Source organism: Pristiophorus japonicus, chromosome 9 (genome assembly GCF_044704955.1).
Source record: "Pristiophorus japonicus isolate sPriJap1 chromosome 9, sPriJap1.hap1, whole genome shotgun sequence".
Classification (NCBI taxonomy): Eukaryota; Metazoa; Chordata; class Chondrichthyes; family Pristiophoridae; genus Pristiophorus; species Pristiophorus japonicus.
Window position 1 is genome coordinate 5,329,294 of NC_091985.1, and position 14,790 is coordinate 5,344,083.

Sequence of the window (14,790 nt, forward strand, 5' to 3'; positions counted from 1 at the left end):
AAAAAAAACCTGCCATAAAACCGCACGTTACAGATAAACGGAGACCGGGTTCTCTCTCATAAGTGAGTATAACCTAGGCGGAATGCAGAACAGAAAAACAAGGTCAAATGAAGCCTTGATTGGAACAAGAGGTACATTTTTTTCCATCGTGTTCTTGCACAGCTTCATCTGCAGCTCGAACGTCTCATATCGAAACCGCAAGGACTTCGTCTTCGAACAGAATGGCTTCCACAAAACATGCAAGAACTCTGCTTTATTATAGAAAAAAATAGAAAGACTTTTGAAAAAGCAGTAATGCGAATTTAGCACGCCACACACAACTCCTCTCCTCTCCGGCTCTCTGCCCACCCAACTCACTGGAACCAGGTCCTTTTGGCTTAACAAAAGGTGCACCCGCCTTTGCAAACCAGTTGTTGGGGTTAATGCCCATCGTTACAAGAGAGGGTGATAAGCTCTTTAGATGGAGGACCTATAAGCCTGCGGGTGGCTGTTGCCAAGATATCTCCAGGAGCTCAGGGCCTTTACATTATAGATTGCGTGACTACCATGCATCTGCTGCAAGGGCACGCCTCCAATGTAAAAGAGCTGTGCCGTGTTTGAAAGCCTGGGAAACCGTGCAAGAGTCAGAAAATGCTGCCACTCTACTGCAAGCGGTGCACTAATGAGAGTTGATTTTCAAACCACACTCTGCACAGGGCCCAAAGCTGCAGATTTACCCCACGCCAGTGGAGAGGTCGGTAACCGGTCATTGTTGATCCCTGGTCTATATCCAAAATAAATGCTGGATTGCCAATGCACCCATGACCACAATAAAAATGAGCAGAATGCAGTTCTTAAAACGGTCTTCAGAAGGCACCCATTAAATCTGGGCTCGGATAACACTTTACTGATTATCTCAATCTAAAATCATTCTCTGTGCTTCACTAACTTTTGGTACTTGCATAATTGCCAATACAGCAACCACCAAAAAAACACTGCCAACAGGAAACCTGACACACTCCGAGCACAAACTTTCAGCACTTCCACTGCAATTCTTTCACAGCAGTGCATCGCCCCTCAATCTGCTTTCGCTCTCCAGGATTCCGATTAGTATCAATGGCACGACCGAACACCCTGCCCAATTTTCTTTCCCAACTCAATTTCTTAGTCGATCATAAATCAACCAGTTCCTTCTGCACTGGACTACAAACAGCTTTGTGTAACGGCAATCCAATTAGCTGGTGCGCAAACATCGGATAGTAAATAATATTTTTCCCCTTCAATTAACCAGAGCCAAGGAGAAAATAGCCCTTTCTAGTCAGTTGCACCCTGCTCCCCGCAGTCATTACCCACAGCATTAAACATCAGAACAAGTTCGACAGTGGTCACATCACCACCTACCTGTACAGAAACTCAGGTGGAGGGGTAAAGAATGAGGGAAGCAGGGTTGGAAGTATATTGGAAAAATCGGATTTATACAAAAAAAGTGTACTTTAAATTGTCAGCATGTCGTTTAGTCACTGCTCATACTTTAATAGGAAAGAGTGACTAGTCTCTTTAATGGAGTTTGACACACAGATGCGTATGCCACACACTGGCCCCTCACTCGGTCAGTGAACTCCGTTCCATTAGATCAGGAAGATGATGTTATCGGACACCATGATCTGGTTGTCTTCCTGCATCTTGTCGAGGGCAGTCTGTACCTCCACATCGGAGAACGGAGCCTCGTTACCTTTGTTGATGGACGCCATCAGAGTCTGCATCCCAAGGGACTGAGCATGTGCAGTCTTGAAAGCATCCAACAGAGCAGCTTTGAACTCTTTGAACCTGTGCCAGGATTAAAGACAGCATTAGAGCCAGGAAAAAACACAGGTGCAGATACCCTCAGCAGCAAGTATGATCCAAGTCCAGTTAACCAATCCAGAAGGAGCACAGCAGCGGATTAAAGTGCCGAGCTAAGACCACTGAACCTAAGCCGATGGTAAAGTACGCAGCACCACATTGCTAACACCAGATGTTTGTACTCTGCTTCTTTCCTCCGTCCCGTGTGTCTGCTGACTTGCCAACTAAAGGAGCCGAAAGGCGAGCTCCAGCAAGGCTTTGGCTATTCAGGCTGCAGCGGCCCCAAGTCTCAATTCGCATTCCAATTATTTCTACACTAACCTTTAGCTGTGTGCATGAAGACACGCTGGCGTGATCCCCTCCCTTCTGGTCTTCTGCATCCAAGTTAAGTCGCTGCCGACACACTGGAGCCCGGATTGACACTGCGAGTTTGTACTTGCACCCAAGTTCGTGCAGTTAGAAAATCTTTAAACACCTCCGTTTTATCAGTCATCACTAGCCTGCGATTCTCAATCTCCATTCACCTGGCTCTTCTGAAGTTATATTCCCTCCGAGATGAATCAAATTGCGAATGAACCAACACGTTTAACTGGAGGCTACTTCTGCTCACAGCTCCCAGTGCTCCTTTACCAGCCCAGTTGGATTGCTGCGATAGTTCTCCCTCCGAGTAGGTCAGGGTGTATTTGCATACTACCAATTAACATACCATGAAAAGAATTGGTGCAGTTTGTGTGAACTTTGCCCATAGGACAAGCCGCTTCAATCATTTACCCACATTTCCCAACACTGCCAAATGAGTATAAAGTACTCTAACCCAAACAGCACAGAACTGCCCAAGTTGTTCCCAGTGATCGGAGAGATGACTGCACATCCAGAGACTGTTTAGCACCAAACCAGACGCACATTTGTAAGTTCAGCGGCAATTATCAAGTCTCACTGTGCTGAAAGACTGACCTTTGTTCACTCAACTCAGACTTCTTGGCAGTTCCATCACTGGTGTCCATGTGCTCCTCTGGTTCCGGGGTCTTCGGAGTGCGTGGCTGGACTGGGGGGGGAAAACAGTATCAGATTATTTTAAAAAATAACTTAGTTGCACACGTTCCCGTTATATATCCAACCTAAAGCACTGTGTTGTGTTTCAACACGATACCGATCCTTTGTGTAGGGTGGCGTTCAGTGCGGCAGAGGCTTCAACCCTTCAACCTCCCACATTCCTCCTCTATCCAGGGGCTGCAGCATCTCCATAAAGGGGAAGCAAATGTGTACCGAGGCAGAGACGGTTATCGTCCATCCAGGACAGATCACCCATTTCACCTCCTGGTCAGTCAGTGATGGTAGCACCACTTCTTTACACATACTCTAACCCCCTAGTAATACAGGCCAACATGCCATTTGCCTTCCTAATTGCTTGCTGTACCTGCATACTACCTTTCTATTTCGTGTACAAGGACACCTAAATCTCTCTGAACAGCAACATTTAATAGTTTCTCACCATTTTAAAATTCCGTTTTTCTATTCTTCCTATCAAAGTGAATAACTTTACATTATAATGTACCTGCCACCTTATTTCCCCAAGTACTTTTTCTTTACTGATATTAATTACTTCAAGTTCCTCACTCTCATTAGTCCCTTGGCTCCCCACTATTTTTGGTATACTTTGTGCCATCTACTGTGAAGACAGATGCAAAATATTTATTTAAGGTCACTGCCATGTTCTTGTTTTCCAATACAAGTTCTCCTGTCTCAGCCTCTAAGGGCAATACTTGCTTTTGCTACTCTCTTCCTTTTTACACACTTGTATAAGCTCTTGCAATCGGTTCTTATATTTCTTGCTAAGTTACCCCATCTCCGCACTGAGGTACAACAGTAGCCCACTTACTGTCCAGTGTCTCCCTCACTGTACACCTCAACCTAACACAGACTGCTCACTGAGGTACAACAGTAACGCATATTACAACAAAATTCTAAAGGGGCAAAGTGTGTTAAAATGACAAGCCTGAAGGCTCTGTGCCTCAATGCGAGGAACATTCATAAGGTGGACGAATTAACTGTGCAGATAGCTGTTAACGGATATGATGTAATTAGCTTCTCGGAGACATGGCTCCAGGGTGACCAAGGCTCAACATTCAGGGGTATTCAACATTCAGGAAGGATAGGCAGAGAGGAAAAGGAAGTGGGGTAGCGTTGCTGGTTAAAGAGGAAATTAACGCAATAGTAAGAAAGGACATTAGCGTGGATGATGTGGAATCGGTATGCGTGGAGCTACGGAATACCAAAGGGCAGAAAACACTAGTGGGAGTTGTGTACAGACCACCAAACAGTAGTAGTGAGGTTGGGGACAACATCCAACAAGAAATTAGGAATGCATGCAATAAGGGTACAGCAGTTATCATGGGGGACTTTAATCTACATATTGATTGGGCTAACCAAACTGGTAGCAATGCGGTGGAGGAGGATTTACTGGAGTGTATTAGGGATGATTTTCTAGACCAATATGTCGAGGAACCAACTAGGGTGCTAGCCATCCTAGATTGGGTAATGTGTAATGAGAAATTAGCTAATTAGCAATCTTGTTGTGCGAGGAAGAGTGACCACAACATCGTAGAATCTTTATTAAGATGGAGAGTGACACAGTTAATTCAGAGACTAGGATCCTGAACTTAAGGAAAGGTAACTTCGATGGTATGAAACGTGAATTGGCTAGAATAGACTGGCGAGTGATACTTAAAGGGTTGACAGTGGATAGACAATGGCAAACATTTAAAGATCACATGGATGAACTTCAACAATTGTACATCTGGAGTATAAATAAAATGGGGAAGGTGGCTCAACCGTGGCTAACAAGGGAAATTAGGGAAAGTGTTAAATCCAAAGAAGAGGCATATAAATTGGCCAGAAAAAGCAGCAAACCCGAGGACTGGGAGAAATTTAGAATTCAGCAGAGGAGGACTAAGAGTTTAATTAAGAAGGGGAAAAGAGAGTATGAGAGGAAACTTGCAGGGAACATAAAAACTGACTGCAAAAGCTTCTATAGATATGTGAAGAGAAAAAGATTAGTGAAGACAAATGTAGGTCCCTTGCAGTCGGATTCAGGTGAATTTATAATGGGGAACAAAGAAATGGCAGACCAATTGAACAAATACTTTGGTTCGGTCTTCACGAAGGAAGACACAAATAACCTTCCGGAAGTACTAGGGGACCGAGGGTCAAGTGAGAAGGAGGAACTGAAGGATATCCTTATTAGGTGGAAAATTGTCTTAAGGAAATTGATGGGATTGAAGGCCGATAAATCCCCGGGGCCTGATAGTCTGCATCCCAGAGTACTTAAGGAAGTGGCCCGAGAAATAGCGGATGCATTGGTGATCATTTTCCAACAGTCTATCGACTCTGGATCAGTTCCTATGGACTGGAGGGTAGCTAATGGAACACCACTTTTTAAAAAGAGGGAGAGAGAAAACGAGTAATTATAGACCGGTTAGCCTGACATCAGTAGTGTGGAAAATGTTGGAATCAATCATTAAGGATGAAATAGCAGCGCATTTGGAAAGCAGTGACAGGATGGATTTGTGAAAGGGAAATCATGCTTGACGAATCTTCTGGAGTTTTTTGAGGATGTAACTAGCAGAGTGGACAAGGGAGAACCAGTGGATGTGGTGTATTTGGACTTTCAAAAGGCTTTTGACAAGGTCCCACACAAGAGATTGGTGTGCAAAATCAAAGCACATGGTATTGGGGGTGATGTACTGACGTGGATAGAGAACTGTTTGGCAGATAGGAGGCAGAGATTCATGATAAACGGGTCCTTTTCAGAATGGCAGGCAGTGACTAGTGGAATGCCGCAGGGCTCAGTGCTGGGACCCCAGCTCTTTACAATATACATTAATCATTTAGATGAAGGAATTGAGTGTAATATCTCCAAGTTTGCAGATGATACTAAACTGGGTGGCGATGTGAGCTGTGAGGAGGACGCTAAGAGGCTGCAGGGTGACTGGGACAGGTTAAGTGAATGGGCAAATGCATGGCAGATGCAGTATAATGTGGATAAATGTGAGGTTATCCACTTTGGGGGCAAAAACACGAAGGCAGATTATCTGAATGGTGGCAGATTAGGAAAAAAGTGAAGGTGCAACGAAACCTGGGAGTCATGGCTCATCAGTCATTGAAAGTTGGCATGCAGGTACAGCAGGCGGTGAAGGCGGCAATGGTATGTTGGCCTTCATAGCTAGGGAATTTGAGTATAGGAGCAGGGAGGCCTTACTGCAGTTGGTGAGGCCTCAGCTGGAATATTGTGTGCAGTTTTGGTCTCCAAATCTGAGGAAGGATGTTCTTGCTATTGAGGGAGTGCAGTGAAGGTTCACCAGACTGATTCCTGGGATGGCTGGACTGACATATGAGGAGAGACTGGATCAACTGGGCCTTTATACACTGGAGTTTAGAAGGATGAGAGGGGATCTCATAGAAACGTAGAAGATTCTGACTGGACTGGACAGGTTAGATGCAGGAAGAATGTTCCCGATGTTGGGGAAGTCCAGGACCAGGGGACATAGTCTTAGGATAAGGGGTAGGCCATTTAAGAGTGAGATGAGGAGAAACTTCTTCACTCAGAGAGTTGTTAACCTGTGGAATTCCCTGCCGCAGAGAGTTGTTGATGCCAGTTCATTGTTTATACTCAAGAGGGAGTTGGATGTGGCCCTTACGGCTAAAGGGATCAAGGGGTATGGAGAGAAAGCAGGAAAGGTGTACCGAGGTGAATGATCAGCCATGATCTTATTGAATGGTGGTGCAGGCTCGAAGGGCCGAATGGCCTACTCCTGCACCTAATTTCTATGTTTCTACTGTCCAGCGTCTTCCCACTATACACCTCACCCTAACAGCTCCGCAATGAGGCACAATAGTAACCCACTTACTGTTCAGTATCTCCCCACTGTGCACCTCACCCTAACACAGACTGCTTGCGGAGGTACAATAGTAACCCACTTACTGTCCCGCAGTCAGTCTCCCCACTATCCAGCTCACCCTAACACAGACTCCGCACTGACGCACAAATACAAGAACTTACCATCCAGAGTCTCTGCCTCAGCATCACTGAAGTCGTAGGGATCATACTGCTCACCCTCCTTCAGTTCCCGTCGCCGCTTCCTGCCTTCACTGTCTTTAGCTCGAGTCTTCCTCCTGAGAGGGGTGGAATCGAGAGCTTTAGTGCACTGGGTAGTAAACAAAGGACATCCCCCATTTACTGTCTCACCATCTGAGGCAAGGCTTTAGTTTTTGGGTTGGATGGAGATTATTAGCAAGGGAAGACGGATAGTCATTCATTTTGATCACAGGTGAAAGGTCATGTTGAGCCCGCACCATCCCAATCTCACAAAAATGGTCATTTCGGTTACATTTGCATTACTGATATGGTATGAATTTCATCCTTCAAATGGAGGCACTCTTCACACAGAGTGGGCCGATCCAGGACAGAGCCAGCTCCTGCAGCACATGGAACTCAAGAACAATGAACGGCGAAACAAGGGAAGAGCCACTTTATGGCCCATTTTATTGATGCACACACTGGCAAAAGGATTAATAAAATGAGCCAAAATTTGCCAGAATTCTCTGCACATTCCCTCACCCTTACCTCTTCTTGCTATCTCCATCGTCCTGGCTCACCTCTTCCTCCTCCGTTTCCACATCACTCTCCGCCTTGCGTCGTTTCTTCTCTTTCTCCAAAACCTACACAAAACAAACTGCAACATTAGAGCTCAGAGGCTTGCTGAGGCTGTTGAGCTTCTGCTGAAGTGGGGTCGCCTTACTGTGGTCTCATGTGGTTTATAAAAAGGCCTTTGGGGCGAGGAGCAAGGCAAGATCAACAGCATCTACTATTAATATATGCTTAGCAGCATTCCAGGGATGGGAGAATACTGGCCCTTTCCCCAGCAAGTTAACACAGATCAAAAAGTTTAACCCAGATTGTTCTTCTATAATAGTGTAATTACATGATGTTTAACTAAATGCTGTTTACAAACATGCTTCAGCTCTCTGTGTGTACATCACTAGCCTGATGATGATAAAGACAAAAAAAAAGACACCATTCTATTGAAATAAGAATTTTGATCCAGCGACGATGAAGAATGGCAATATATTTCCAAGTCAGGATGATGTGTGACTTGGGAGGGGAATTTGCAGGTGGTGGTGTTCCCATGCACCTGCTGCCCTTGTCCTTCGAGGTGGTAGAGGATTTGGGAGGTGCTGCTGAAGAAGCCTTGGCAAGTTGCTGCAGTGCATCTTGTAGATGGTACACACTGCAGCCACAGTGCGCCAGTGGTGGAGGGAGTGAGTGTTGAAAGTGGTGGATGAGGTGTCAATCAAGCGGGCTGCTTTGTCCTGGATGTTGTCGAGCTTCTTGAGTGTTGTTGGAGCTGCACTCATCCAGGCAAGTGGAGAGTATTCCATCACACTCCTGACTTGTGCCTTGTAGGTGACGGAAAGGCTTTGTGGAGTCAGGAAGTGACTGGTCCAGTTAAGCTTCTGGTCAATGGTGACCTCCAGGATGTTGATGGCGGGGGATTCAGCGATGGGAATGCCGTTGAATGTCAAGGGCAGGTGGTTAGACTCTCGCTTGTTGGAGATGGTCATTGCCTGGTATTTTGTGGCGCAAATGTTACTTGCCACTTATCAACCCAAGCATGAATGTCGTCCAGGTCTTGCTGTATGCGGACTGCTTTATTTTCTGAGGAGTAGCAAATGGAATAGAACACTGTCTAATCCATCAGCAAACATCGCCATTTCTGACCTTATGATGGAGGGAAGGTAATTGATGAAGCAGCTGAAGATGGTTGGGCCGAGGACACTGCCCTGAGGAACTCCTGCAGCGATGTCCTGGGGCTGTGATGATTGACCTCCAACCACCACAACCATCTTCCTCTGTGCTGGGTATGACTCCAGCCAGTGATTCTCATTGACTTCAGTTTTACTAGGGCTTCTTGATGCCACTTGGCCAAATGCTGCCTTGATGGCAAGGGCATCTCACCTCTGGAATTCAGTTCTTTTGTCCATGTTTGGACCAAGGCTGTAATGAGGTCTGGAGCAGAGTGGTTCTGGCGGAACCCAAACTGGGCATCAGTGAGCAGGTTATTGGTGAGTAAGTGCCGCTTGATAGTACTGTCGACGACAATCATCAGCAAAGTGATGGAAGGTGAGAGTAGACTGATGGGGCGGTAATTAGCAGGATTAGATTTGTCCTGCTTTTTGTGGACAGGACATACCTGGGCAGTTATCCACATTGCCGGGTAGATGCCAGTGTTGTAGCTGTACTGGAATAACTTGGCTAGCGGCGCGGCTAGTTCTGGAGCACAAGTCTTCAGCACAACAACCGGGACGTTGTTGGAGAATATAACGTCGCTTCTTGATATCACTTGGAGTGAATCAAATCAACTAAAGACTGGCTTCTGTGGTGGTGGGGACCTCAGTAACTGTGGGGTGCAGCTTTAAGGTCTGTGCTGCACATACACACCCCATTCTTACCTTCTTGAAGTATGCGAACTGAACCAGCTCGACGGCAGCTTCTGAATCTTGCAGGTCTATGGTCTTGCTCATGCGGGCTTTGGCATGAGCCGTTGACAGTCTGATCAAGGTCTCCAGAGTTCGGGCTGTGACAGGTGAAGTCTGAATGAGGGGAGGGGGAAGGGGGGATAAAAAAATACAAGACTAGTTACAAAATCCTCAGTTACATGAGGAATCGACATTAATCAGTACTTCAGTATACGACTGGAGTCTGATTTACTTAATGAGCACAATTAAAACCGCTCCTGTATCCACAGTACGTAGCACCAACTAATTGAGTGGGGGGTTGGGGGTGAAAGAAGGTGGTGTTGGAAAATAAAGTGCAGTGACCTTTTACTTTAAACAGAATTGTAATGAAGCAGCCTTGCACACACAATTCCTCATAAGCGCAGCTTTTAACTGCAACTTTAAAAAGATGGAGGGAGAGGGTGAAAGTATCGGACTGCTGTCACCAATCTGTTACTGACACCCAAAGAGTGGTAGAAGATTGGAACTCTCTTCTGCCAACGGCAATTGATGCTAGATCAATTGTTAACTTTGAAAGACTTGCATTTATATAGTGCCTTTCATGTACACCGGATGTCTCAAAGCGCTTACAGCCAATGAAGTACTTTTGGAGTGCAGACACTGTTGTAATGTGGGAAATGCAGCAGCCATTTGCGCACAGCAAGCTCCCACAAACAGCAATGTGATAATGACCAGATCTGTTTTTGTTATGTTGGTTGAGGGATAAATACTGGCCAGGACACTCCCCTGCTCTTCTTCGAAATAGTGCCATGGGATCTCTTAGGTCCACCTGAGAGCAGACGGGGCCTCGGTTTAACATCTCATCCGAAAGACGGTACCTCCGACATTGCATGCACTCCCTCAGCATTGCACTGGAGTGTCAGCCTGGATTTATGTTCTCAAGTCCCTGGAGCTTGAACCCCCAGGAGCAGGACTTGAACCCCCAACCTTCTGACTCAGAGGCAAGTGTGCTACCCACTGAGCCACAGCTGACACTGAATCGGAGATTGATAGCACTTTGTTAACTAAAGTATTAAAGGATTATAGGGCAAAGGCGGGTATTTGGAGTTAGGTCTCAGATCAGCCATGATCTCATTGAATGGTGTGCAGGCTCGAGGGGCTGAATGGCCTCCTCCTGTTCCTTTGGCACAAAGGCAATGGCAGAGACCCATGAGCACAAAAGTGAAGATACTAAAATCACATCCCCTGTGGTATTGGGTCCCAGTACCCGACACAACATGAAGTGTTCTGAAGAGAAAGTTACGCAACATAACAATTAGGAGCAGGAGTAGGCCATTCGGCCCCTCGAGCCTGTTCCACCATTCAATAAGATCATGGCTGATGTTCTACCTCAATTCCACTTTCCTGCACTAACCCATATCCCTCAATATCCAAAATCTATCGATCTCTGTCTTGAATATACTCAAAGACTGAGCCTCCACAGCCCTCTGGAGCAGAGAATTCCAAATATTCATCACCCTCTGAGTGAAGAAACTTCTCCCCATCTCAGTCCTAAATGGCCGACCCCTTATCCTGAAACTGTGACCCCTGGTTCTAGACTCCCCAGCCCGGGGGAAACATCCTCTCAGCATCTACCCTGTCAAGCCCTGGAAGAATTTTACACGTTTCAATGAGATCACCTCTCATTCTTCTAAATTCGAGAGAATACAGGCCTAGTCTACTCAATCTCTCCTCATGGGACAATCCCCCCCCATCCCAGGAATCAGTCTGGCGAACCTTTGTTGCACTCCCACTATGGCAAATAAATCCTTCCTTAGGTAAGGAGACCAGAACTGTGCACAATACTCCAGGTGTGGTCTCACCAGGGCCCGATATAATTGCAGTAAGACATCTTTACTCTTATTCGCAAATTCTCTTGTAATAAAGGCCACCATACCATTTGCTTTCCTAATTGCTTGCTGTACCTGCCTGTTAACTTTCAGTGATTGGTGTACAAGGACACCCTCTGAACACCAACATTTCCCAATCTCTCACCATTTAAAAATACTCTGCTTTTCTATTTTTCTACCAAAGTGGGTAACTTCACATCTCTCCACATTATATTCCATTTGTCATGCCCTTGAAGCCTCTGTGCATCCTCCACACAAAACTTACAAAGCTTGGTGAGAATGTATCAGCAAACTTAGATCTATTACATTTGGTCCTCTTATACAAATCATTGATACAATTGTTGAGGATGTCACTGAGGGGGAGGGGGGGGGGGTGAACAGCCAGAGGTCGTGGTCTATATTGGAGCCAATGATATAGGTAGAAAGAGGGATGAGATCCTGCAGGCAGATTTTAGGGAGCTAGGAGAGATTAAAAAGCAGGACCTCAAAAAGGTAGTAATCTCGGGATTACTCCCAGTGCCACCACACGAGTATAGAAATAGGAGGATAGAGCAGATGAATGCGTGGTTAGAGAAATGGTGCAGGAGGGAGGGCTTTAGATTCCTGGGGTATTGGAGCCAGTTCTGGGGGGAGGTGGGACCTGTACAGGCCGGCAGATTGGACCTCAACAGAGCTGGGACCAATATCCTTGCGGAAGGTTTGCTAGTGCTGTTGGGGGAGGGTTTAAACTAAGTTGGCAGGGGGTGGGCACCAGGATATAAGATTAGAAAGGAGAAACAAATGGCACAAAGGATTTGGAGAGACAAGATAGCACTAAAGCAAGAAATAGTAAGGTATTAGGTGGAGTCAGACCAAGAACACAACGGTCGAATATGGGTTTACAGCGTATGTATGTGAACGCACAAAGCATAGTAAACAAGGTTGGTGATGGTGAGCTGCAGGCGCAAATAGCCACATGAGTAAATGATACCATGGTAGTGATGGAGACCTGGCTCAAAAAAGGGCAAGATTGGGTATTAAATATTCCTGGATAGAGGGTGTTCAGGAAAGATAGGGAAGGAAAGATAGGAGGTGGTGTGGCAGTATTGGTTAAGGAGAATTTTACAGTGCTGGAGAGGGAGGATATCCTGGAGGGGTCAAGGACAAAATCTATTTGGTTACACTTAAGAAACAATAGCCATTACATTACTAGGTGTATTCTATAAGCCACCAACTAGTGAGAAAAATATGGAGGACAAAATTTGCAGAGAAATTAGAGAGATGCAAGAACTATCGAGTAGTGATAATGGGGGAACTTCAACTATATTAATATAGACTGGGATAATGATAAAGTAAAGAGCAGAGAAGGAGAAGAATTTCTGAAGTGTATTCAGGAGAACTTTCTTGATCAGTACGTTTCCGGCCCAAGGAGGCAGGAGACATTGCTGGATGAGATTCTGGGGAATGAGGTGGGTCAGATCGAGCAAGTGTCAGTTGGTGAACATTTAGGGAACAGTGATCATAGTATTACAAGATTTAGATTAGCTATGGAAAAAAATGAGGGAGCAATCTAGCGTATAAATACTTAATTAGATGAAGGCCAATTTCAGTGGGATGAGAACAAATCTGGCCTGGGTAAACTGAAATCAAAGATGGCCTCAGTTGCCCTCAAGTGGAGTTGAGGCCAAGATCAGATCAGCTATGATCTTATTGAATGGCGGTGCAGGTGCGAGGGGCCGTATGGCATACTCTGCTCTTATTTCTTACGTTTTTCTTTGCAGGCAAAATTGTAGTGGAACAATGGGCTACCTTCAAAGAGGAACTACTTTGGGTACAGTCGAGGTACATTCCCACTAGGGGGAAAGATAGGGCAACTAAGGTCAGAGCTCCCTGGATGACGATAGAGAGTAAAACGAAGCAAAAAAAAAAAAGAGCATGTACGACAGGTGTCAGGTCGAGAATATATCTGAGTCAGGTTAAATATAGAAAGTTCAGAGGGGAAGTGAAAAAGAAAGTAAGAGGGGCAGAGAGAGTATGAGAATAGAATGGCAGCTAACATAAAAGCTAATCCAGAAGTCTTCTGTTGGCATATAAACAGTAAATGGGGTGGGGCCAATTCAGGACCAAAATGGAGACCTACGCATGGGAGCAGAGGGCTGAGGTACTAAATGAATATTTTGCACCTGCCTTCACAAAGGAAGATGCTGCCAAAGCCAGTGATGGAGGAGTTAGAGGAGATACTGGATGGGATAAAAATTCAGAAAGACGAGGTATTAGAAAGGCTGGCTATACTTAAAGTCGATAAATCCCCAGGACCAGATGAGATGCATCCGAGGATGCTGAAGGAAGTGAAGGAAGACAATCATAGAGGCCCTAATCTTCCAATCCTCCTTTGATATGGGGGAGGTGCCAGAGGACTGGAGAATTGCAAATGTGACACTCTTGTTCAAAAAAGGATGTAAAGATAAACCCAGCAGCTATTGGCCAGTCAGTTTAACCTCAGTACTGGGTAAGTACCCGTTGTGGTATAGCTTCAAAAAGTACGCTTGTGAAAAGCCAATGATAAAAAAAATTAAACACAAAGTCCACACACCCGAGCAACATCGGAACTCATCTGGTCCTGACTGCGCAGACTGGAGTATTCCTCGGCAATGTAACTTGCTGCTTCAGACGTGAGCACAGGTTTGACAATCTTCGCAACATGGATGTACTTGCGCATGAACTCCATGCTGACAATCTTCTCTCTGAAACAAGATAATTAGGACGATCATTCGGTTTAACAACATAAGAACCTAAGAAATAGGAGCAGGAGTAGGCCATACGGCCCCTCGAGCCTGCTCCGCCATTTAATACGATCATGGCTGATCCAATCATGGACTCAGGTCCACTCCCCTGCTCGCTCCCCATAACCCCTTATCATTTAAGAAACTGTCTATTTCAGTCTTAAATTTATTCAATGTCCTGGCTTCCATAGCTCTCTGAGGCAGCAAATTCCACAGATTTACAACCCTCAGAGAATAAATTTCTCCTCATCTCAGTTTTAAATGGGCGGCCCCTTATTCTAAGATTATGCCCCCTAGTTCTAGTCTCCCCTATTAGTGGAAACATCCTCTCTGCACCCACTGTGTCAAGCCCCCTTATAATCTTATACGTTTCGATAAGATCACCTCTCATTCTTCTGAATTCCAATGAGTAGAGGCCCAACCTACTCAACCTTTCCTCATAAGTCAACCCCCTCATCCCCGGAATCAACCGAGTGAACCTTCTCTGTACTGCCTCCAAAGCAAGTATATCCTTTCATAAATATGGAAACCAAAACTGCACGCAGTATTCCAGGTGTGGCCTCACCAATACCTCATATAGCTGTAGCAAGACTTCCCTGCCTCTATACTCCATCCCCTTTGCAATAAAGGCCAAGATACCATTGACCTTCCTGGTCACTTGCTGTACCTGCATACTATCCTTGTGTGTTTCATGCACAGGTACCCCCAGGTCCCACTGTACTGCAGCACTTTGCAATCTTTCTCCATTTAAATAAAACTTGCTCTTTGATTTTTTCTGCCAAAGTGCATGACCTCACACTTAC

General features: G+C 45.5%; 1 protein-coding gene across 1 annotated transcript in view; it reads right to left on the minus strand.

Moving 5' to 3' along the window:
- Positions 1-238: 238 nt before the first annotated feature.
- mcm3 (minichromosome maintenance complex component 3) overlaps positions 239-14,790 on the minus strand; it is a 61,424-nt gene continuing 46,872 nt past the window's right edge. Inside the window, exons 11-16 of the mRNA XM_070889036.1 lie at positions 13,798-13,948; positions 9,331-9,471; positions 7,445-7,539; positions 6,881-6,993; positions 2,776-2,866; positions 239-1,806 (exon numbers count right to left, since the gene is read on the minus strand). Of these exons, the coding sequence (XP_070745137.1) occupies positions 1,608-1,806; positions 2,776-2,866; positions 6,881-6,993; positions 7,445-7,539; positions 9,331-9,471; positions 13,798-13,948 (790 nt within the window). The 3' untranslated portion in view covers positions 239-1,607. The remainder of the gene's footprint in view (positions 1,807-2,775; positions 2,867-6,880; positions 6,994-7,444; positions 7,540-9,330; positions 9,472-13,797; positions 13,949-14,790) is intronic.